The sequence below is a fragment of the Coturnix japonica genome, chromosome 1 (assembly GCF_054131305.1).
Source record: "Coturnix japonica strain WE chromosome 1, WE-NBRP24, whole genome shotgun sequence".
NCBI classification, from domain to species: Eukaryota; Metazoa; Chordata; class Aves; order Galliformes; family Phasianidae; genus Coturnix; species Coturnix japonica.
In genome coordinates, this window is record NC_140663.1 from 19,138,382 (window position 1) to 19,164,320 (window position 25,939).

Sequence of the window (25,939 nt, forward strand, 5' to 3'; positions counted from 1 at the left end):
AATGTTGTACTGAAACATTACTTTTTGCATTAATTTCAGTGTGCAATTTTAGAAGGCAAACCCAGCATTTTATGTTTTTTGAATTTTTGGATCTTCTCAGCCATAAGTAATGTTTTAATTTTGTGCATGTAATTGCCAGTATTAAATACGTAGTTTGTAGGTTTTTTTTTCACGAGGTGCTTCTGAAAGAAAAAGATCTTCAATTATAACAGCCTTTTTGCTAATCACATATACATAGTTCACTCCGAAAGTACTGCCTCCTATTTATTTCCATGGAAACTACAGCAGATACAGAAAGCACAATGGCACTGTTTTGATAGATCAAGTACTCAGCTACAAAACACTGTTTTTCAATGTAGCCACCACCACTAGCTGTATATTTTTCACCAGCAGTGAACAAGAGCCTGCATGCTACATTCATAAAAATCTTCACCAGCGGAGGTGACCCACTGTCACTGTTGCTACTGCTGAAAGTTGCTTCACTGTGCTCATGTCCACTGTTTAGTCTCCATAAGTATTCAGCAAGTGTTGATGAATCACTGGGTGGAATTTTTTCCATATGGAGGAATTCAGTGACACACCTTTGCTTCATACGTACTTCCATGTCAGACACTGTTTGTCAAGCTGTCCCTCTGCTTCCATCTGTCACATGGCAACAAAGTGTATCTGGATATTGTCAGTAAGGTTTGTCCTCTACTGCCATTCCACAAACATCTGCCTCCCAGCCTGTATAGTAAAATTGGGGGGGCATTATTTTTGGACTACCTCTTAAATTGCTTTCTGAAAGAAGTTTGACATAGGTTTATTTTATAAACAGAACTTAGCTAGGAGCTAAGGCTCTTTATCCAAAAGCATTTGTAATAGTCATTGGTTTCGAGTTTTGTTGTCTGTCCCTTACATTTCTGTTTATTTGATGTCCAATAAGTCTCATAACCACTGCCTAAATGTTGAAGTTTTCATGTTGATATCATCAGGCCTTCTTACATGCTTGTTTGCTTCTGTTGGAGGTTAGCAATAAGAAGGAGAGGAGAGCATAAAAAATGCAGGGAATTTTTCTGGCATATTGACAGAAATGTTGTTCACTACTGTATTGATACAACTGTAAGGAATGCTTGTGTTTCAGGATGAATTAAGATGACATAATGGCGTTGAGTAGCATGTCTGAGTCATAGTCAAAAGCCCTTTTGTTATAATGAACATAATGCTGGATACGGATTCAGTTACTGCAAAATGGCTTCAATTCAGTTATGTCTTCAAATGATACTAAGTCCACTACATTATTTCCAGCAGAAAGTTTGTGTGTTTTAAGTTTCTTGATTGAGTTTAGAGTAGACATGTAGTATCTAGTCTAATAACGTAATCTGTTAAAGAAGAGAACTGAAAAGTGGATTGTTTCATATCATGGTTAAGACAGGAGGAACAGAATAAGTTTTGTAAGTATATATCAAAAGAGAACATTTGATAAAAGGTCAATGATGTGATGCTTTGTAATGTGACAGTAAGCTTTTTTTGTCTGCTGAGTGGGAGACAACATGAGCACCTCATTTCTAGCCTGTTAGTGGAACACTGATGCTACCAGTCTGTCACCAGTAATTTAAGTGGTTGTGGAAAATACGAAGAACAAGTTGTGTGAAGTGAGTGTGATGCTTTGAATGAACAAAACGAGCAGCTCTTTACTAGTGCATATCAATTAAAACTCCATGCTAAAAGCCAAGTGCACTTTCTATGACCCAAGTGCCTGAATTTCAAAATATGCTGCCTTTTTCAAATGTAATTATTGTTTAAACAAGCAGTTTGATACCAGTATTATATAATGTTCTGTGATACAGGGGAGGATTCAAAAATCATGGTGCTGCTTTATCTGATTTTGTGCATCCATATGTATGTCTACATGTAATCTTTATGACCTGGCCAATCCAGTCCAATAAGCACACTTTTTCAGTTACTGCAGATTAAGGTTGCTCTGTCACTGGCTGTTAGTGTATCTAAAGAGAGAGCTGAATCTGAAATGAGTCTTAACAGACTGGTTGCTGTAATATTAATGCTAATGGAAGTCAATTTAAAATAATATATCATTTATATAGTGCTATTTAAAAGATACTTAAAGCAAAAGTAAATCCAGGTTATTGAATATGACTTGCCATCTATCAGCTGAATCTTTGATTATGCTTTAAAAAAATTATTTGGGCGCTAGTAAATTTGTTTCAAAGGCCTTTATACCACATAAGGGGTAAATTAACAGTATAATTATGTCTCTTGGTTGTCTACCTCTAGACCATTGATTTAGGGATTTTTGGAGGGAGGATGGCGGTGGGAGAGACAAAGGGAGTGAGATTTTGAAATAAAAGCACGTTGTGAAGTTATATTCAGTATTCACCACTCCTTAATTTCCTTCTGAATAGGTATTTGTGTAAGGTAACATAAGTCCCTTTGGCAAAACTTTTAGAGAGAACACAAAATTACTAAGTAAAACTGGAAGCATATACTCAGTGTTTCTGGGAAGTACATCTGAGAGTTGTGGATAGTGACAAAATCTCTAAATTTCCAGCATGCATCCTTTTGTTCTGACACTTAAAAATGTTACCTGCAGTGTAAAAGTGAGAGATGGTTGATAAATGTGTGTAACCGGATGTGTATGTGTACCTAAGCAGAATGCCATGCATGATGACGGACATGAGGTAAATTGCTGAGTGTTCATCGTACCTGGGAAGATTACAGCACATCAGTCTCTTGAAGGTTGAATAGTGAATTTAGTAGACAAATTATGCCCTTAGAAAAGGAATACATTGGTTTCCTTGGTCTATGTTCCTAAGATTGATTGAGAATCAGATTTTGCAATAATACTTACACTGGTTCTGAATGCAGCCTTTGCTGCCATTAATGTTGTCTGATAAAGCAGAATACATAGGTCATCCTGAAAGCTTCTGGAGTCTTCATGTTTGAAAATATTCAAAGTCCAGCTGGATGAGGCCTCGAGTGATCTGCTTAAGTTAACTCTGCTTTGAGCAATGAGTTTGGTCCAAACAACGTCCAGAAATCCCTATCAACCTCAGCTATTCTGTGATTCTGTGAAAACAGAGCATTATGAATTTTGAAGGTATCTAACTTTATGTTATCAAATCTTTGTTTTCTCTTTAAGATAGGAAGTTTTCTGAGAATTTACAGTATTCATACGAAACAAGCAAGTGCTACAAATGAAGATATATCATCACATATAGAATTTCATCTTCATGGTGGCACCTGTTATGGTCGAGGAATAGGAATCTTACCAGAAAATAACTCAGATGTTGAGGAACTAAAAACGTAAGTTCTATATATTTTTTTTTCCTACATGATTCTGGAAAACAGTTATAACTGTGTAGTTCAGAATTGGAAATGGATGTAAGAACTGGGAACTCTGGAACAGAATATGCCTTTAGCACAGTCAAGATGAATAGATGTTTGGGAGGATAAGCAAAGGAAAGCAAATCTTTCAAATGGAAAATTAAGGTTGTATTTTATAGTGCTATAATAATTAATCCGGAGCACAATAATACACTCTTTCATAGTGATGTAACTTTTAGAAGATGGTCAAACAAATGATTAGAGGATATTTTGAGCATGTGCATATAAGTGCGTTATTGAGCTGAATTTATCCACAGAGAAAAGGTAAGTAACTGGCATCCCTATTTAATTATTTGTTGTGAATTCTTTTTCCAGCAGTACAAATTTCTTTTGGCACTATATTGTATTTGAAATTCCAGAAGTGCTTTGGAAAGGAGACTGTTGCCTGCATCATTAATATATGTTCTTCTTGCAGCTTCTGATTCAGTTGAGTTTTTTGTCCCTGCTGAAGAATTTGTCTGGACACTTTACCTGCGTGTTGATAAATCATAAGTTTCATTTATATGTAGTTTCATATCTCTGTCTGTGTATAAAAGTCTTCACTAGACTATGAAAATGTGTTGCTGTTTATTTTTAGGTTCTTAGAATGTGTGGACCTGACAGACAGTCAGAATATGGAAAACATGTCTTCATTGGAATTAGGTGACACTTTTGACAATTATACAGGTAAAAGTAATTAAAAGCTCAATTGCTCTTCTTTAACATATATGTATGTAGGAATAATATAGTCAAAATATACATATGGTCAAAACAAGTGTGTGATGTTACTTGTACAGGACTTTAGGGAATTGTTTTTTATTATTAAACCAGACATTGACATAACTGTATCTATCTCACAGCAGAAGCATAAATGCTTTCCTGAGAGGGAGTGAATAAATTATTAAACAGTGTCCTTAAATGTACTGTATCAGATCATAACATTGAGTGTCATAACTTCTTTACTTTAAAGGAGGTTTCCTCAAAGACAGACACTGAAAGCACTCCTAAACAGCTGCTAGCAGCTGAGGATCAGTTCTAAAGCCGTTGGATGGAGAGGTTATGGTAGGGGCAGAGTTTTGCAGTGCAACACCATGGAAGTGTAATAGCACAGGGACAGTTCTCCAGGCTCAGTATTGCTTTTTAAATGGTATTTTTGATCTTAAACCTGAAGCTGGAATATAGTCTGTGCCTTTGTTTCCAGCTTTTAAAATCCTGCATTACTTAGGCATCAGTAAAATATTTATAGAGATTTTTGCACAGATTTGCTGCTCTGTATATGTGTAGTAGAGGCTGTTCAAAGAAGGGACTAGGCAATCCTTTTATTTATTTATCTATTTATTTATTTATTTTTGAATAATATCTGTATTGTCCAGAAAGGTTGCAGAAGTATAAATACGATTGCTATTAGCAGTTATTCACTGCATACTGTCCAAATGTGTTTATTTTCATGGGTGTTGCTATTTAATATATGCATTAATTTCTACCCCAAGCATAATAGCTCTTGACATCTGATATTTGTCTCCTACGTGCTTTTCTTTTATGTATTATTTCCATATGTTATTAGGATTTCCATTTTCCTTTGTTCAGCTTTTTGTTTTGCGTGTGCACCTGTCCTTTTATCTGGTTTTGTGTTTCTACATGATAAGAGCACAAAGAAAGAAAATAATTTCTTCTTGATTTCAGATCTTGAATCACCATTACAGAGATGTCAGCAATTATCTGCTACAGGTAGGAATTATTTTATTGTCAAAGTAAATTTTATTTTTACTAGAATAAAAATTACTTGTTGAGACATCAGCTCAAATGTTGAAGTAATATCTATTACTTACTACTATTATATAAGAACTATTATAACATCAGAATCTTATAAGGTTATGAATTGTTTTCATTTATAAAGGAATAAAGCATATTTTGATTTTTATTTACATTTGGTTCTTTCTATATGTTGAATTTCTACACCCTGAAGTACACCATGATCCCACCGCTTCTTATGATTTTACTTAAAGGCTGAAGTATTATGTTGTATTAATAAAGCTGAGGCTGCAGCTGGGGAGAAAAATCAGGAATTAAGGGAAAGTGCTTATTTGTGCTGATGATTCCTCATATTCCAGATACTATTTAATAGTTATGTTTGGCTTTTTTTTGTTGTTTTGTAGTATTGACGGATCATCAGGATATGAGTAACACGATGCTGAAAACTGTTCTGAACAGCAGAGCTCCTCAACAGTATCGCATTAGAGCAAAGCTGAGATCTTTTAAACCCCAGAAGCTTTATCAGTCTGTTAAACTTCATTGTTCCAAATGCAATACTTTGTAAGTATTCTAGGTAATAAAAGTAATCTAGAAATTGTCATATATGTTTTAGGTTGTCTGTATTTTCATCCTCTTTTTGTGTAAAACAAGCTGCATTTAAATTCTTTAAATGTATTTCATTTCAAGCAGAGATTTGGATCTTAATGGTAATAAGAAAATTTGAAATCATCAGCTGGTGTGCATTTGCAGAATCCTTTGAGTGCTTTCAAAGCAATTTTTCTTAATTTTCAAATTTGATAGGTAATTTTTTCCCAGACTAACACTGCATTAAGTACTTGTTTCTGTTGTGCAGTTTTACAATAGGATATGAAAAAAAAGCTGTGATAGTCTCCACATTACGGTCTGCATTAATTAATAAAATATCTTTGACTAAAGTGAGTCTTCCAGAGAAGATATCTTATCCTGGTCCAGAAATATAAGAACAGTACCATTCACTTTAGCTTTTTGGTCTTTTTTCTAACTTGAATAAGTTCATTTACCCATTTTATCAGGTGATGTGGTTTCTCATTGTGACAAATAATGCTTTCTTAAATAATTTCACCTAAGAATTTCTACTAATAGTGAAGGAAAGTTTGTTTTAGCCGAATTTTGATTAGCTTATAGGATAATATGCTTTTTAGTGCTGTTCATGATCATCTGAATCCAGAATCACTTTTTTGCCTGGCTTAGTCTCACATAAGCTCTAAGGAAACAGTTTTGTAGCTACTGGTGTAAATTATTTTCTTCTTTAGGTGATGACATTTTAGCATTCTCCTGTCCATTTGAAATCTTTTTGTATAATCAGGTTTTATTAGATGCAAATTACTGAGCCAACAAAATGCCCCTGCTAGCCTTCTCTTAGTGCTCCGGGTGCAAAGTAGCATGTTTGCTGCTTTAACAGTATTTCTCTTTGTCAGATGTTATTGCGCTGTCTTGGTTGCTAATGTGAAAATTGCTTAATTTTCTTCACAGCATTCAAGTAACTGATCTTTATTACCATGTATTAAGAGAAAGTAATTACTATCTCTCTGCCATTTCTGTAACTTCTTCGGATACGTTTGCCAACTCTATATAAGCCTATAGAATAGACAGGAATTTGTTCCTTATGAGCTATGTACCTATCTTACTATTTTATTTGACTTTTTATGTATTCTTGACTTGTCACATTTTCCATTTAAAATTCCACTCCTCCTACAAATTACTGCCTTCTTTTTGCCACAGAAATAGGACAGACTTTAAACCAGAAAGTTTTGCAAGACTTCAATTAGCATATTTCTTACTCGTACTGCCATCCTGCTTCAATAATTGGACTACTTGCAATTATTTTCCAGAAATTTTGTTTCTCTTTTCTCCGCTGTATGCATTAGGTGAAAATATGTGAGAACGTGTAAGTTAAGAGGACAGGGAAGAAAATACAATTTGGGCTCATCTCTTCTCCATACATGTTCTGCTGTGGCAAAGAAGTTGTTTGCCTGTTTTAGCATACTTAGCATATTTAGCAGGAGCTTGACTGAACAAAATTCTGTGAGAGTTTGAACCTTTAACGTTTTACAAAGTAAGGTGCATTCAGCTCATCATACATAAAGTCCTTCAGAGTGATGTACTTTTGTTTTTCAGACTTTCACTGAGGACTTCCCTCTAAATAGCAAAATGTTCACAGAGTCACAGAATAGTTGAAACAGGAAGGGACTTCTTGAGGTCATTATGTGGATTATATGCATGTGGCTTTTAAGCATATCCAAGGAAGGATATTCCACAGTACTTCTGGGCAGCCAGTTCAATTACTCAGTTAACTGCACAGTGAACTATTTCCTGATGTTCAGATAGAATCTGCTGTGTTTCAATTCATCCTCATCATCTCCTTGAGCACAACTGAAAGGAGCCTGACTCTGTCTTCCTTTCACCTTTTAGAGTATTCGTATGTGAACCTTCTCCAGGAAGGTTCCAGCTCTCTTAGACTTCTTTATAGGAAAGATGCTTCAGTCCCTTAATTTTCTTTTGTCCCTTTGTTGGGTTCTCTCCAGTATTCCAATGTATCTACTGTACTGGGGTGCTAAGAAGTGGACAGAGTGCTCCACGTGTGACCTCATCAGTGAGGAGTAGAAGGGAAGGATCGCATCCCTCAACCTGTAGGTGATAATTTATAGCAGCTCAGGGTACCATTAGCCTTCTTTGTGGCAAGGGTGCGCTGCTGGCTCGTGTTCAAGTTGGTGTTCAGCCAGGACCCCCAGGTCCTTTTCTGCAGAGCTGCTTTCCAGCTGGCTGGACCCCAGAATGTATCGGTGTATGGAGTTATTTTCTGACTAAGCGCAGCACTTCTTGAATTTCATGAGGTTCCTGTTAGACCATTTTCTCACCCTGTTAAGGTCCTTTTGGATGGCAGCACAACTCTGATATATCTGCCACTCTTTTGAGATATCAGCAAATATGCTAATCTCAAATTTGCACTCTACCCCATCTTCTAGGTCATTAATGAAGATGTTAACAGGACTGTACTCTATATTGACCCATGACATACTTTGCCAATTTAAGATTTTGCACCCTTGGCAACACTGATCACCATCCTCTGGGCTTAGCTGTTCAGCCAGCTCTCAGCAACCTCACTGTTTGCCCATTCTTCAATTACTTGTTTGTGAGGATCTTTATGGGTGGTATTATTAAAAGCCTTACCAAAGTTCAGGTAGGCAATATGTGCTGTTCTCCCTTCATCTACTAGACTGGTCATTTCATCATAGAAGCCTATTATGCTGATGAAGTATGACTTCTCCTCGGTAAATCTTTGCTGACTACCTCAAACGTTTTTGTTGTCTTTCATATGCCTGGAAATGGTTTCCAGATTTAGCTGCTCAGTCATCTTACTGGGGACTGAGGTAAGATTGACGACCTTCTAGTTCACTGGCTACTTCTTGCCCTTTTTTTTTTTTTTTTTTTTTTTTTTTTGTGCGGGGAGGAGATAAGAGTAACATTTGCTTTCCTCTGTTATTTATAAAAATGGAACTAGTTAAATTCACATATCCACACCAAAGAGGTTATGACTCCTGTGTTTCCTTTAGTTCAGCAACCATTCAATTCCTGCCTGTGCACTAAATCTACAGACTATAGAAAACAGGAGAATTTTGTGGGTATATCAGGGTAATGACCTATTATATGAGGTCCATTGTTTTCCCATTTAAAATAGTGATCCAAAAACACAGATCAAGAGTTCTGTGAACAGCGCTGTTTTCTTCAAGTAAAAGTTGGGATTCATCCATACTTTTTGTTTGCTAGTTTTACAGTTTCAGCAGGATAATATCAAAGTTTTCATTTCACACACAAGAACTGTTGTACTCAATGGTGAAAGCAGATGCTCTTGAATTTGAAAGAGAAATCATCAACATAAGCTTCAGGAGTTGTTATTATGTTCTTTTTTTATTCTACTCTGAAATTTGCTATTTACTTTCCCTCTGTGTTTTATGAAATAGCCCAAGCTTTTACTTCTGACATTGTCCATGATTAACATTGTCTGTGTCTTACCATTGTTAAGAGAGATCAGGCAGGTCTCAGGAGAAAACATTCTAATGTTTTGTTGCTTTTTTTTCCTGTCTATGCCAACTGCTGTCTCTTTTCCTGTTTTTGGCAATACTAGTAAATTTTTATTTTCTTGTGTTAGTTCTCGATGGGTGAAACAAAATGTATGAGTGGTGCATCTTAACCTGATAGGAAAGAAACTGTGACACAGAATTGCAGATTTTCTTTCCATTCACAGTGCACATGTGAAGTTAAACTGCAGTTTTTCATTCTTTCTCCAAGCTACACAGAGTAAAATAGGCTGGAACATGGATGTACACATAACTGGATGTTATATGAGCCTGTGTGCTCATTCAGTTATACTTCAGTGGTATGCGATTTTTGTTTTTTTTTTTTTTTCAGCCTAACTGAAAACCCTTGCATTTCTTATTTGTTTTTGTTTTTCCATGGATTGCCATATGTGTGAACAACGCTGCTATGCTGCCTCTGTGCATAAATAAGCGTATGTTACTTAATGTTTAATTATCTGTGTGTATAAATTGTTATATAACTCTAAATGCCTTAACTGATATAACAACAAAATTAGTTCCTTTATGTATTTTTAAGTTTTGTGACTACATTGTAACATTTACTTAGAGTTCTGCATTCCTTTTTGCTAGATGGTTGTTTTGTTTACTTATTAATTCTGGAAATGGTTTTAGGCAAGAAGTTCCAGATGGAGATGCCTTTGACTTAATCTTGCAAGGCTGTGCAGCTACTGCCCCAAACCCAGAATTACAGAGTATGTCCTGGTATGAGTCTGTAATGTGGACTACACAAGAAGAGAAAGAAAGGAAAATAACTATTCATTTTGTAAAGCATTATGAAATGCTTCAACGTCCTGAAAATACCTTGCTTATGATAGAAGGTAAGATTAAAATATATCACTTTTTATGACATAGTGCCCACTCTGAATTTACAAATAACTAAACAAAGTTTACATGTGCTGAAGTTATATTCATTATAAGTAACAATGATCATTAAGCCATTTTATAATGAATGTAAAGCTGGAAATTCGTTACAGTTGTGTACACACAGGAAAAAGTAATTTGTGATTGTTCATTAGGTTATTCAGGTACTTCTGTCTGTTCCAAGGTATTCCTGAAATTAAAATGTGAATATGTTATTTTCCATCTTTGCTTACTGATTTTTCAGTTCAGATTTGAAATCTGGTTGGCTTGCCTTAAAGTATTTTTTTTTTAGTCTTGATATAGAAAAGGTTTTGAAGACTTCTGCTGAAAGGAAAAGGTTTGGAAGGCCTACAAGCTTACAATTAGCTTTGTCAGCCTCTGGATGTCAGTGTTGTTTCAGACAAATAAGGCATCATATAGCATGTTTTTGTAGTTCTGCTTTTGTTTGTTTTAAAATTAGATTTGCCTCAGGGAGGAGAAATACCCACTAATCCTTAGACAAAACAATTTAGCAATACAAATAAGGAATGTTTTGAGTAGAAGAAGAAAGTAAATTTATGCATGTAATATCATTCTGATTCCAGAACAAAGTCCTCAGTTGTGTCCAAGCATAGAAGTGAATAAGTAAATGTGAGTCAGGGGGTCCTTTGCGTAAGATATTCAAGACCCTCCTGGACACCTACCTGTGTGACCTGGTGTAGGGAACCTGCTTTGGCAGGGGGATTGGACTCGATGATCTCTGGAGGTCCCTTCCAACTCCTACGATTCTGTGATTCTGTGATATTGGAGCATAATGAGTGTTTGGACTCTTTTTTTCCCCAGCACATTGATTACGATCTTTTTCCAAGCCACACGTTATTTTAATTTTTCAAGTTTTTGGAGTTTAAGTTTTTGAAGTCTCCCTAGAAATCCTGTTGACGCTTTTCTGGATACTGACCATGCTCAAAGGGCAAATACATTACGTCACTTTCTGGGCAGATACAGTCAAAATTCTTTGTGTTTGTTAAACACAGGCAAATTGCTCTTGTACAACACAAGACTCTATTCCTCCCCATAATCTTCATGTTGAAGTAAAAACTTCCCACCTTGAGCTTGGCAATTATTTGGCTGGAAGTGAGGAAACAACTGGATAATGAACAGAGTCTTTAGGTGGGTCTCCAAAGGGTGTGAGAGAAATCAATAACTACTGCTGCAGATTAGTTGAACTTTAGATGAAATGTTCCAGCAAACAACTACTTTAATCTTCCTTGCATACTCACAATATTTCTACATGAAGTTAGAGTGATTCAAATCACTGTTAACCCCTGCTGATTCTGTATATACTGATCTCTTACGAGCCAGAATACATTCAGTCAATGCAGCTTTATATTACAAATACTCCGGAGGCCTTTTAGCAATGTCATAGTTTAAACTACCCTGTATTCTATGTATTAATCTCTGGGATGAGAGTTCAGGTGCTTATGAAAGGTATGAACTGTGTCACTGGACTTGGAAGACCTTTTCAAAAGCAATTTCAAATATCTGTCTGTTTTACTTGTTTTTGTAATGAGAAGTGCATTGTGGAGGCTCCATGACATTGAGCATTTTACATCACTAGTAATAATGCACCTTTATGTATTTCTTCTATAATTATCTCATCAACACAAGTAAGAGATATATACCATAAATATTTTACAACCCAGTGCCATAATTGCGTGTCATAAAGTCTTGATTATAATTAGTGATATACATCAGTTGTAGAAAACACTTGTTAGCTCACTTCTTTATTATGTGTTGTTAAATAGCTGATTAAATTGAATCATAGAATCATAGGATACTTTGGGTTGGAAGGGACCAGTAAGATCATTCAAAAATCTCAATGCTTCAGTCATGATATATTTATATTTCTGCTGTTACATGGCCCCAAGCTAGTAGCACTCAAATTCATATCATTTACTACTTCTGCATTTCCCACCTCACAGCAATTGTGATGTGGTTGAATAGATACTTTTTCATAAACTAGTAATTTAAAATTAATAGATTTTTGACCATTAGTAGCAAACAGCTAATAAGAATAAGTTGCATTGACTATTTTTTTATTTGTTTTGAGAAAATTTGTGGTAAAACTTATAGAAGTGATGTGAAAGTGATTCTAACTAGGCAAAACTTTGTTGTTACAATAACTCTAATTTAAAGATACTAAAACAGTCCTGTAGTCAGTAAAAAAAAACAATTCTGTGCAGAAATATGTCCCATGAGCCCTTTTAGTCCCCATAAGGACCTAATAAAGTGAATTCAGATCGTTGTCTGTTATATATTCTTTTGACCTGCTCTGTCCATCTTTGATTCTCTATTGAACTTGTTGAGTTATGGAGAAGATAATGAATCTTCTATTCAATTTTGTATTGTATGTCTCAGTTTTTAGTAGAGGTCCTCAAATGAGCATCTAATCAGCCAAGAAATTCAAGTTCTATTTATTTTTTATTACAGTTTAAGAAAACATTTTTCCATTTTTAATAGGTGGAACCTTAAAAGAAATCTGGAAGCTTACAAGAAGATTTAAATGTGTTATTCCTGTGAAATCCAAGGAAGATGATCTTGAATTATTAGATCTTTCAGCTCCTTTTCTTTTACAAGGAAACATAAAATATTATGGGTAGGTTAAAAGTATTTATTGATAAGAATTGCAGTAATAGAGACCAGTGATTCAAACTGCAGTGCTCAAGGGATAACTTATTGAAAGAACCTTTGATGCAAAGTAAATATCAAAGCGTCCTTTCAGCTAAATTGCATTTGGATTTTATCTTGCTCAATTACACTATAAATCTTATATATCTAAGTGCACAGCACCCCAGCTTCAGTCTTGCCTGTGATTATGATTAGGGCAGTAATTTCAGAGGCAGAAACATGTGTATGAGTCTCTTCTGACTATGGAATGTCCAAATCTTCCATTCTCTAGGCAGCCATTTTCTGATCTTCTTTGATAGAAAAGAATCAAAACATGAAAACATGTTGCATTAAAACTGTAAGATGTGGGCTTTTTTTCCACACAGATAAAAAAATAGAGGCCCTCAAGGATGATTTCAGTCTTAAGTCTTACTTTCTTTATAATTCCCAGTGTTGGGGAAGCTTTCTTTGCCATTGCCATTTATTGAGATTCACAATGGTGCAAAATAAGTTGTCAATTTATGGGTACTGATCTCTACAGAGAAAGCTTCAAGGGGTGTCTGAATTCCACAGTTCACAGAGATGTGGAATGTGATAACACAAATCTAGGTCTGGTATTTGTGCTGTATCTTTCAGTACTGTATTCCTTTTTCAGTGAGTGCTAGCTAGTATGTTTTCCCACTACTGTGCAACTACATATAGTTCAGAAAACTCATAAATACGTAGTTCACTATGAAAATAGTACCTCCTATTTATTTCCTTGGAAACAACAAGAGATACAAAGACTACAATAACGCTATTTGAAACCTGAATTTCTCAGCTATAAGACTACTTCTCAACTTAGCCACTGTCAATACTTATACGTTTTTGCCAACAATGAGCAAGAGCCTGCATGCCATGCTCACAAAAATCTGCACCAGCAGAGATGACCTACTGTCACCACCACTGAAAGGTACCACCCACCCCTCACTGTGCTCACACATACAGTTTGATCGCTAACTTTCAGCAAGCATCAATGAATGTCAGTGGGTGCAGTTTATTTGGCATGGAAGAATACAGTGACACCTTCACTTCATGCGTAGTTCTTTGTCAGATGCCATTTTGTCAGATAGCCCCTCTGCTGCCATCTATCACAGAGCAACAAAATGTAACAGAATATTGGTGGGAAGGTTTTGCTTCTACTGCCATACCATCAGCATCCACCTCTGACATTGTAGGCCAACATAATAAAATAGGAGGTATTACTTTTGTAGAAATGGTTATATCTTTATACTTTATGGAAGATATTGAGTCCTCCATCTTGGCAGACCTTGTAAGCTCAAGAAGTGCTCTGCATTGCACTAATCCAGTCCTGTAGGCAATAAATAAAAATAAATAAAACATTGACAAAAATATTGCATATTACACGTGAGCCCTAATGACTCCCACAGGGGCCTGATAAAATGAATGCAGAGAACTATTTGTCATATTGTTTTGACCTTTCCATAAATGAATATTCACAACTTTTTGAAATGAAATTAAAGAGGATTAGCTTCACAGAGCTTGGCTTTGTATCACTTGCACTGAATTAAGGGTATTGATTTTTATGACATGTTTTCTAAGTAATTCTAAAAGATAATAAATATTTGTTTTAGTACTATCAGCAGTATACTAGCACAGAAGCTTGATTTGGAAAAAAAAATAAAAATAGCTGTTCTGTCATTTTGCTTCATTGGGAAAATGAAGAAAAAACCAAACCTTTGAGAAGTTCTTCAGCATTTACTTCCTGTGTTGCATTGTGTAAAATTCATAATAATGTGTAAATGTCAGCAAAAAAAAAAAAAAAGAGAGAGAAACAGATAATTTTAATAACTCGTATTTAATATGAGTTTAATATTTAACCCTGTTGTGCTTTTAGAACTTGCTATTAGTTCAGATTCATTCCATCTTTTATAAAATAAAATGTTGTCTGCAATGGTGAACAACAAAGTGGTGGTATGTGAACATGTCTATATATCTATGTAGAGATGTGCAGACCAAGTTTATTTCTACTCAGGAATGATTCAAAAGCAGCATTAAGGATTTTGATATGGCCTAAATCTTGGTTGCTTTTTTTCAGTAAAATAATTGTTTAAATTAATAGATAGCTTAGGCTGCCACTGATTAAGGACATTTGAATTATTTCTTTTTATGCAGAAACATGTATCTGGTATAAACGTTTCAGTGCTTAGTTAGTCTCACTGTTCTTGTTTTAAATGCTAGGTGCAAGAAGTGTTCAAATCCAAAGAGTATCGAGAATCTGAGTTCCCTAGCTGAAAAACGAGAACCATCATGGGAACCAACTGAAATAGCACAAGGTCAGCTGACATGATACTGTCCTGAAAGAATTCCGTGCCTTGATTCTTAAGTGTGTATATAAAATGCCTTTGTTATCACTGGACCAGATCTCTTTCATCTTGTATGGATAAGAGGGGTAGGAGGATCCTACCAAAAGGCAGAATCTAACATCTAAGCCAAGGTTAGCTGTTCTATTACTAGGATAAGAATATCTTAAAATCTTCCTGTATTTTTACAGTCTTACCTGTTAAAGTGTTTCTAGGAAAGTTGCAATGCACTCTCAAAATATGAACCACTCTTTGACATTGAGAGCCTTTAGTTTTTGGCCTATGAATTTATGATTTAATTAGAATATTCAGAGTAAGTTACCACTGAAACAGAGGTATTGTGTAAGCTTGAGTTGTTGTAATTTATCTTGCATATTCACTGTATGAAGCAGATCCATCTTTTCCTTCAGTTTTAGGTATTGAACTACTGCAGTATGTTTTCGTTATGAAGTTCACACTGGTTGATGGAACAGGAGCATTAAATGCATATCTTTTTGATTATGTAAGTAACCCTAGGTATAGGTAAGCTATATGGATTATGTGGATTTGGATTTTATTTGTTACTGGAATAGCAAATGTATGTATGGAAGTATTCATTCTGTGTTACCTGCAGCATTTTATGGTGTCCAATTGGAAGTGCTATAATGTTATTGACACTGCTCATCTGTGAAGATACTCAAGATTCAGATTTAGTTATTTTTCAATAAAATATCAGAGTGTAGAATATCAAAGCATAAAGACAAAACTGAAGCTTGTTGATAATTTTTGATCTCCATAGACTTTTACACTTTTCTGTGGCTAAATTTTGCTTTTGTTGGCATCCTGAATGCAGTATGAATGAATTTCAGGATTTATGCAAGTAATTTCTCAGTTCGAAATGTCATTACTTCCCCTTTTTTTTCAACTTCAAATGGAATCTAATATAAGTTGTCTGTTGAGTAATTCCTGATTGTTTGTTTCATATGACTGTGAACTAGAAGAGACCTTTCTTTTCTTGATGCTAGGTTGTAATTATAGTCATGCAAATATGTCTTTGATTCCAGAAGCACTTTAATACCATTACTTTACTTACCTTAGAATTAATCTACTTCCAATCTCCTCTGAAATAACTTAAGACCATTGAGACACTGAAGAATACATACTTTGCCTGATATTACACACTGTATGAGTTTTCCTTCTGAAGTCTGTAAAAACACAGTTAATTTAATCTTCTTCTATATAAGAGTTTTTTATCAGTATCAGAGGTGGGTTTTTTCTTCTGTATTGGAGTTTCCATAAGCTCTGAATGTTCTCACTTTTGTTCTGAGTTCTTCTCAGTTGGCCCACATCTTCCATGAGGACTGTAGCATGAGTCATTACCATACAATGCTTCTATTTCTGTATTTATAATTACAGAGATTAATAAATTTCTTGCTCACTGATTCTTCTCTGGTACATTCCCCTCACTTCTGAACAGAACCTCAGCTTTAAGACATTTTCTCATTCCATGTGCAGTTGATTTGGCTTGCTTAAAACACGCTGTTTTGTACATGTATCCAGTGAAAAGTACTTGTCATCTTTCTACGGTTCGTTTTCCTTTTATATGGGGAAATGAAAATGCAGAAGGGAAATGGGGAAAAAGATTTTAAACTGTCTCTGAATCTAGAAATTCAGAAATCCATAGCTTACAGTAGCCAAGAGTCTCATCAGATACTGTTTACAGCTCAGCTGCAGGAAAAAGAAACAAGTTTCTTCTGAAGTCACAGTTGCTAGCATCTCTGCTGGTGGTAACTTCAAGGAAAGGCCCTACCTTCCTAGCCTAAACTTCGGTCCTTCGGCATCGCCTCAGAAGAAGCTGGGCTACTTTGAAGTACAACTTTACACTACCTTCCAGTCACACTTTCACTGGAATGTTGTCAGTTCTTTTCTTATTATTTGATTTTTGTAGGAAAACATTTTGAAGTTGTGTAGTCAAAAGAACTCAGAGAGGGGAAAAAGTAGTTACCTGTGTCAGTTTTGCCACCAGATTATCTGCTGACTTACAGTCACTTAAGCATCTCATACAAAAATTACACAAAGGATAGATTATAAAGAATTTTTATATTTTAAAAAAAAAGATAAATTGCCATAAAAAATATTGAGTTCACTGTATGAAGCTCTGAAGTGATATTAACCCTGAGAGATACAAAATTAGGCAACAAGCATGGAAATTATAAAATCGGGGTTTTGTAAGTGATGTTATTGTAAATAATATCTGAATAAATGGTCTATCTAATATTTCCTTGTTCCATTATTTACTTCACTCTTCCATGCAGAAATGCATCCTGCAGTATCAGCCCTTTGCCATAGTTTCTAAAACTGTCAAAAAATGAAACTCAAATGAAGGAAGTCCCACTTGTGTGAAGCCAAGTAGTGGTGCCCTCTTGTTTTCAACTGACTTTTTTCCCCTGAAAGTGTTATGTTTTTTGCAGTTAAGGAATATAGTGGAAGACTGACCATCCTCTCCCACCTTTACATTATTTGATGATGTTGATTTATGAAGAATATTTGACAGTTATATATACACACCTACAGTGCAGATGTTTTAGTAGTATGCTCTGCTTTCTGAGTGGCTGTAGTCTCTGAATACTAAGGAGTACTGAAAAACAGGTTTTTCAGGCAGTTTTTCTTCTTATATCTAGACAGTAAAAGAGTTTTTGTTGTTGTTGTTGTTTTTTCTTTTTGTTTTGTTTTGTTTTGTTTTTTTCTATTTCATTAATGTCTGGATGATTTTTACTTCTTTAAAAGGACGGGCGGTCAGAGTTCTTGCTAATGAGTTCATATCTTTCTTCCAACACCTCACTCTCTTCTGTTCTCTTCCAGGAAAAGTTTTTCCAAATCCCTGCCTCTGAAATCTTAACTAATAGTTTCCTTCAGCAAAAGATGGAGATGACCATGAATACACTTTCTCCTCCAGGAAGAAAATTAGGTCAGTTTGCTGTTTTAGAGGGAGATAAAAATGGAAAGGATCTTTTGGTCTGCTGTTACATATGCAGAGTTTTAGAATTCAAATTACACTTGGGTAAAAATCAAAAATGAGAAATGTGGGTGTCTATAAGGGGTGTTCTGATCAACCTGTTTTGATACCTTTCTCTAATTGTAGAAGTCCCTGTTGAGGAAAAAAATAATAATATTGATTGAGTAAATTCTCATTTGAAATGCATTGATGTGTGAATACGGTCATGTAAAGGTAGACACTAATGTGTCATTTCAGTTCATATAGAAGTGAACCAGATCACCCTTGTACTGAGTGTCACAGTATGTTAGGGAAAACTGAAAGAATTCTGTGCCTGGGACGTATAGTGAGTGAGATTCTACATTTGCAAGTGCACATTCTGATTTAGACCATCCCTTGCTACAGGAAACCACCCTCAGAAATTAAGCAGAAAGCTTTAGTCTAGATCCAGACGGGTTTTTATGTAGTATTTTTGCTGTGACAGAAAGTAGCTGCATCCAAACCACATCCATGCAAAGTATCTGTGTGTCTCTGCCACTGCTCTAGCCTCAGGAGCCTGCTCCCACAAAGTACATGAATATCAATGGCAACCACACCAAAGTCATTTTTTATACAGAAGTGGTCCTATTGTAAAGGGTGTACTGGATTCCCTTTTTGACCAGATCCATCAGTCTTAGTATCACTGAGATTTTATTTTAGAAAGTCTTTATAAATGCTGTAGTACTGTAGAAATAGTTGTATCAAGAGCTTTCAGAGTGGAGGTGGTCTGGGAGGCTGTTTGCCACCAAACAGCATTTCTGGTGGTGCGTGTAATTTTGAGATACAAACTGGAATGCTAGTTATGGATTTTAATTTCAAATGGGTAATTAATTTTTTTTCTCTTTGAATATTTTATATGTTTAAGTATCTTAGTTAAGATCCTGCTCTACTTGTACTTCTCTCCTATAAAAATTAGAAATAATTAGAAATCATTTAAATTATAATTTGGTTTTGATTTGTAGATGACTTGCCATGGCTGGAATGCTTCATCAAGTCCTATAATGTTGCAGATGGAAAGAAACATCAAGTTTATTATCAAATTTTTGATACTACAGTTGCTGAAGATGTTGTATAGAAATGTGTTAATTCAGTAAGAATCCAATTATTTTTTAATGTATCAGAGACTACGTAAAAAATTCCATTTTCCATTCTTATGAGTTCAGCCTGTATGTATGGCATTTTAGTTCCTGTTAAGGTGAGTGGAAGTTATGTTTTGGTGTATTTTCTACATTTCTACATGCAATCTAATGGTCTGGGCGAACTGGAGGAGGCTGAGCTTCAGTGGAGGCTGCTCAGCTCAGACTGATGGAAAAAATCTGATACGCAGCTATCGTTCAAAAAGGCAGCAATGAGGTTATAAACTGATGATTTTACTCAGAGAGTACAATCAGAATTATGCTGCTTTGTTCATTTCAGTACAAAAAGAAATGATGTCTGATGTCAATAGAGATAGAGAGAAGAAGCTCTACGGTAAACTTTGAGACTTTTCTGCAAGTATTTTGATAGTGTTACAAATCTGACCATGTGATGCTTATCACTAAAATTGAAGTCAAGTCATGAAAGTAAGATCGTTTAAAATTGTAAAATGAATATTGAAATTCGGTAAACTGTAAAGATTTTTAAAGTGACCCAGTTGGGGACCAGAGTTTATTACCTGGGTTTCTGTTTTCAAAGGCTCTCGTATCTGGGTTAAATTTACTGTCAGATTAAACTGCCAAGATCTGCCTTTTCTATCTTACATAATCAGATTGTTTGACTAAATTTAGAGATACCAAACTAATCTAGTGATATCATTGCTTGAAAGTACTGCTGGAGAAATTACTTGATGGTTTTATTTTGCATTCAGAAGTACGCACAAGAAATTCAGGGCATGTTTCTCCACTGATAATTAGTGTAGAAATCCCAGTCAAATCAAGTGCTTCCCATTAGAGAAAAAATCTCATAATATTTACAACAGCTGTTTTTTTAAAGGAGTTCAGGAGCGAGATGCAATACTTGTAAGCAGGTCATTATTTTACTGAAAGGTTATGCTTTCTTATTTTATTTTTTTTTTTTAATTATTTTTATTTTTTTTTTTGAGCTTGTTATTTGGTTATGTGATTTGTGAATTTAAAATTTCACCAAATGTCTTCAAATAATTTTCTGACACTCTGAAAGTTTGTAGTGAATTTATATGCCGTGTCCCCAAAGAATACGTGAACATTATCCATCAGTTTGTAAGGGAAAACTCTACTAAAGGTGATTAGTGCATATTTCCTTTAAAGGAAAATCTGAACTTCAGAATGGAGCTGGCCATTTACTAAAGAGCAGATCTGGTTCATGAAACAGTGCCTGAATCTATGAATAACTGCATAAGCAAAAACATAATGTTATTAAATGTGTATTATTAAACCTGAGGCACTGGCAGGACCCAAATGACTTCAGAAGTTAAGATTTAAACGGAAGACAATCTTTTATAGCGTTTATTGTATATAGTGCATGAAAATATTGGAAGGAGATATTTTTATTTTTTTTATTTTTTTTTACCAACTGACAGCAGTAATTGATAGTATATGTTTTATGTAAAGAAGCCTTTTTATTACACCTGATGTCTGAGATCCCTGCCAGAAGACTTGACACTTCTGTGCTGTTGATTGTTGTAACTATTAAAATGTTTAATAAAATCTTTTCCAAAGACTGTGATGTTTTGTATTTGACTTTCAGTTTCTAGTTCATAAGACAGTGGTGAAAACTTTGCTATTGGTAGTCTTGCTTCAAATGAATGCTTACACAGTTTGTTGCAGTGGAACTTACGCATTTAATTCTCTTTCCAAATATAATTTGTAGAAATAATTTTAATTAGTAATGAAAAAACAATATCTGGTACTAAAGATCATTGAATAGAAAAGAATTAGTGCAGAGTTGAAAATGAGCATGAACTCCTGTTCCTCCCCCACCCTACTAATTACACAGGTGAGCGCATAGAAGTGGTAAAAATGTAATTGAAGTAAGGATTGAGCCTTCAGGGAATGCCAGGCAAAAAAAAAAGCAAAATATATGTGGGAATGTTTTTTCAGTGTTTTCAGGAATTCCTGTATGTTTGGGCTTCCAAAGTCCTTGTTTTAAGGTGGATTAAACAATTGAGATTGGATGTCTTTCAAAAGTCAGTTGAATTTAAGCTCTTGGTTGCCTAAAATCCTGTTGAAGTTTCCAAAGGAAATGTCAGAATCTACAATAATAACACACATTGCAGATGCAAGAAGGCATTTCTGATGGGTGACCTGCTGTTCAGTGGTGATTGAACTTTCTCATCAGCTTTAGATGTTACAGGATCCAGAGATTTACAGACAAGACTTTGAAATGCTTTGCTTAATACTAATCCTTTAGCTACTGAACAGCAGGAAGTGGGATTGAAAACACAGTGGAGTTGGATCTAACAAGCTGAGGTTTGCAACAGAAGGAAGAGAGTTTGTTTTAGTCAGGATGAGTTCTTATCATTATCTTCATACCACAGTGTTTTACATTGCAGTGAATTTATCCATGTTAAAATATGTGAAACTGGCATGAACTGGGACACTGCAACTACAGAAAACTTTCTTCAGGGAAGGAGAAAAATCAAGTAAGAATTCGTTTCAAATAAGCATTATTCCAAGTGTACTGAACAGTGAGTGCTAGTAGTGAGTACATAGATAGGAGACAAGGAAATGCAACAGAAGATAAAGGAGAGAATGAAACTGTTTCAGAGGGCAGCCACAAAGGCAAGATGGACTCTCATTAAGAGAGGCTTAATGAGACTCTGCTGCAAATCCTGCTCAGATAATTTCCTACATACTAAATAGCCATGAAGTATTGTGGTTTGTGGAAACACCCACCTGATGAAGTGCCACTAGGTCTGAGTTGCTTTAAAAATGGAGAGTAAAATTGTGTTGCAATTAATGAGGGGTTTTTTTTGGTGTTTGTTTTTGGGTTTTTTTCAGCAAAGGTCAGAGCAGTGCCATAATATGTGTCCCTTCTTTTCTGGTGCAACTTTGATGACAGCAAGTTAGAAATGTTGCTTGAATTTTTAAACTAAAAGAGCAACAAAACAGAACAATTGAATCCACTGACCAAACCAATTTGAGTACGGTCTCTTGCTTCCTTCTGTCTACAAATGACTCCTTAAGCAACTCAAAGCTCCTCTGAAGCAATGTTTCCAATGCCAAACATGATCAGTCACATGCAGGGTGTGTATTACTGGGGGTATTGTTCTTAGCTGGGGAAGGGTAAGGGGCTTGTACCAGGCAGCTGTGTTTAATACTATTATCCTGGCATAATACCATGCTTTAGTGTGATATTTCATCTTGAAAAATACTCTTTTCTGTCACCATTTACAGTGTTAGAGATTCAAAATCCCATAAGAAGTTGGAGCAGTGATGGAGTTTGACATAAATCCACAATTTAAAGGGAGGTTACAGATCATGTTGGCATGTCACTCTTTAGATACTCACTGTACTGTGCTCAGGTACCTTTGTGTATTTACTGTTGTTTGTAAGATCTCACTGCTCATAATGCTACAGTTTTCCTAAAGGTAGATGATTGGCTTTGATTGCTTTTCTGCTATATGCTATTTTGTTATGTTAACTTTTTGAGTTTTTTTCCTATCTGTATGCAAGTGATTCGCTAGACTACTAATTCACTAACTTGTTTGCAAGTTAGTTCAATTTTTCTGGATCCGTTTCCTGGAAACTGATCCTGTTTGACCTGATTTTTGCTATTAGTATTCCACATCATAACATCACGTGGAGAACAGAGAAGAAGAACTACACGTCCCAGAGGACCTCATGGTCAGAGAGGGAAATACGTCATAGAAGTGACGCTGTTCCTCTCTCTCACTGTCTTGAAGCGGGTGTGGGTGCGCTTCCAAGCTGTGGTGCCTTCAGTTTCTTTCAAAGTAGGCTTCTCAGTCTTTGGAAACCTCTCTCTCTCTTATTTTACTTGATTTATTAGCCTCAATTTCAATTAGATTGTATTATATTGTGTTACCTTGCATTCCATTATCATAGTAGTAAAAGATGTTTTCCTCCTTAGATATGTTTGTATCCATAGAATCATAGAATCACAAGGTTGGAAAGGACCTACAAGAACATCTAGGCCGACCACGCTCCCTTTACCATACCTACAGAAAACCACTAAACCATATTTCCTAGCTCCTTGAGCCCAGCTCCCATCCCCCTGCCCCCCCCTTTCCCTTTTCCCTTCCCATTTGTCAGGAGCCTGTGGGCCCCCTGCCATCCCATCCCCCCTCTCCATCACAGTCATAGATTGATCTAGATAACTCCGTGACACCTGAGAGAAATCTGTTTTTCTATTAAAAATTTTCTTGAAAAAATACCATATCCTTTATTGACTGGTTACATTCTGTCGCTTATTCAAGCAACCAGAACAGCACATATCAAGTCTTTTTTTTTTTCCCATTACAAAATGATGCCTTGCAAATATATCTTTTCACAGCAATCTTGCAGCACTGTAGAACTAGCAATAGTTTTCAAAGCTCATTTAGCTTCTTTTCTCTGGAAAGAATGGGAATTCCTTTGGCCTACTTTTCAATCTGGGTAAAGAGATGGCTGATCTGATGTGATGGGGCAGGGAATTCTTAACTCGTTTCTTAGTGGCTGTAGTGAAGGTACACATAGCCTCATTTTACATATTGAGGTCATTGGCTAATGCTTGTCAGGAAAGCATAGAGCTGTACCAAATACTGTCAAGAGCACATGGCAGCAGAGCAAATCAGAATTGGAAATCAATTCCGATTGAAACTGACACAATGAAAACAAAAGCAGAGGGAAGGGTTACACTGTTATATTCTGCTTTTTGTGATTCAGCTTTGGTAGAGAATTTTATTCTGAAACTTAAGCCAGATAATAACTAAAAATTCACTATGGCGTAAAGCTTCATTAAGCTTGCTCAGAGAGGCCACAAGAGACAGTATACCGAATGTGGTTTTATTTTTGAAAAGTAACTTGTTTTCCTTAAATGTTTCATTCTTTTGTCATTTTTCTGACGGTATTTTTAAGTTCCCAATCCAACCAGCCTCTGGATTCTCCAGTTTAGCCTATCCAACAAGGCTGTCAGCTAAGTATTTTACAGGAATTGAAGTCTTAACTGTCTCTGTCAGCAGAGAAACTCCACTGCCTGGATACAGATTACTTTGGGATCTAAGAAGCCATTCTGATCGCTTCAGGTGATAAGAAGTGCCGCCAATGTTCAATAACAGCTCCTCCATGCAGTTTTCACTGCCTGCATTGTTGCAGCTGGAAGGCTATTGTACAATGAGTTGATGTGCATGCTTGCTGCCTTCCCACATATACAGGTGCACTCTTAATAGCTTCTGAATGCTTACCAACAGAGTAATCCAATTAGAACACACCAGAACTCACCTGTTTTTCCTCAGATCCATTCAGGAAGGTCAAATATTTTAAACAAACAAATAAATAAATTACAGGAACAGTTGGTCATGATCAAAATAACAGAAGCATATTAGAATCTATTTTACAATAGCTGTGTCTGCACAGTTGCAAAACGTGCACTTGAGTAACGTGTAATGCCAGCTGGTACAGCTCCTTAATTCCTCCTTTTCAATTTGTGCTTACTTTCAGGGTTTGTATTGTAGTAAAACAAATTCATCCTCAGATTAACATAAATAAATACATAAATAACAAAAAAAGAAAACCCACTATGTTTTTTGTTTAAAAAAAATAAAATAATAATGATATTTCTGATCTTGGTCTAGGAGTAGAGGAAAATCGTTACCAGTTGTCATTGTTGGGTTTTTTAGAGGACAGTAGAGAAGTAGGAGCTGCAACAGATGGGACTGATGGTTATAGTTTTATTTTCAATAAACCTACCCAGTATAGGATGTATATATATGCAGCATTGTCACTGCTGACAAGTTCAGCAAGGTTATGACCTAGTCATACTGCATTCACAAATTACTCTCAAGCAAAGAATGGAGTCGTGCTTCCAGTCTTCCACAGGAAAGGAAGGTCCTACCTGTAAGGAGTGCTTTCTCACTGTCCTCTTGTCATACTATAACTGCTATGTTTATCTTTTAAAGACAAAACATCGAAACTTGTCAAAATTATTGTAGTTGAAGTGATCTAAGATATGGTTGAGGCATAGAGCTACAGGACTGATAGGAAATGCAAAGGTGCCTCAAAACAGTGTGAAGTCTTGACTGATACTCCTGTTCAATGGAGAGGGGAGATGTCAGTGAAAATGACAAAATATGTGATTGAGAAAGAGAGATTTTATCAGTGTGAATTTCATGATGGTCCAGCCTCCCTGCTCTGAAGACCTGAGACTTTTTTTAAACCAAATCAGGAATAAAGAAGTTTATTCAACTTGGGGTTCACAGAATCACAGAATGGCCCTTTGATCATCTTTATGGCTCTCCTTGGGATCCTCTCCAACAGCTGTTTTTCTTGTATTAAGGGCTCCAGACCTGGACACAGTACTCCAGATGGGGCCTCACAAAGGCAAAGTAGGGAAAGACAATCACTTCCCTGTCCCTGCTGGCCACCCCTCTTCTGATGGAACCCAGGATACCATTTACTTTCTGTCTGCAGCCTTTCAACCAATTGCTGTGGAATCACAAGGTTGGAAAAGACCTACAAGATCGTCTAGTCCAACCATCTTCCCATTACCATTGCTACCACAAGCATGCCACTTGGGCACGGACGCAGCACCCTGTCTAAAATCTGTAGACAGCGAAGCAAGCTCGAAGCCTATTTACTCGTCCTTAGGGTGACCTTAGGGTACGAAAGGCTGAGGGATGCAATTTTCTTCTT

The 25,939-nt window shown here is 35.9% G+C and overlaps 1 protein-coding gene across 9 annotated transcripts in view; it reads left to right on the forward strand.

Annotated features, from left to right (window-relative positions):
* POT1 (protection of telomeres 1) overlaps window positions 1-20,811 on the forward strand; it is a 61,294-nt gene extending 40,483 nt beyond the window's left edge. For 8 of the 9 annotated variants that reach the window (XM_085521811.1, XM_015853230.3, XM_085522027.1 and 5 more), the window contains 10 exons: window positions 3,140-3,303; window positions 3,962-4,050; window positions 5,047-5,091; window positions 5,520-5,676; window positions 9,864-10,069; window positions 12,612-12,747; window positions 15,000-15,094; window positions 15,532-15,623; window positions 17,963-18,068; window positions 19,097-20,811. In XM_085521811.1, coding sequence (XP_085377937.1) covers window positions 3,140-3,303; window positions 3,962-4,050; window positions 5,047-5,091; window positions 5,520-5,676; window positions 9,864-10,069; window positions 12,612-12,747; window positions 15,000-15,094; window positions 15,532-15,623; window positions 17,963-18,068; window positions 19,097-19,209 — 1,203 coding nt within the window. In that variant the 3' untranslated portion in view covers window positions 19,210-20,811. The remainder of the gene's footprint in view (window positions 1-3,139; window positions 3,304-3,961; window positions 4,051-5,046; window positions 5,092-5,519; window positions 5,677-9,863; window positions 10,070-12,611; window positions 12,748-14,999; window positions 15,095-15,531; window positions 15,624-17,962; window positions 18,069-19,096) is intronic. The other variant, XR_014936514.1, reaches the window with a different exon arrangement.
* The last annotated feature ends 5,128 nt before the right edge of the window (window positions 20,812-25,939 follow it).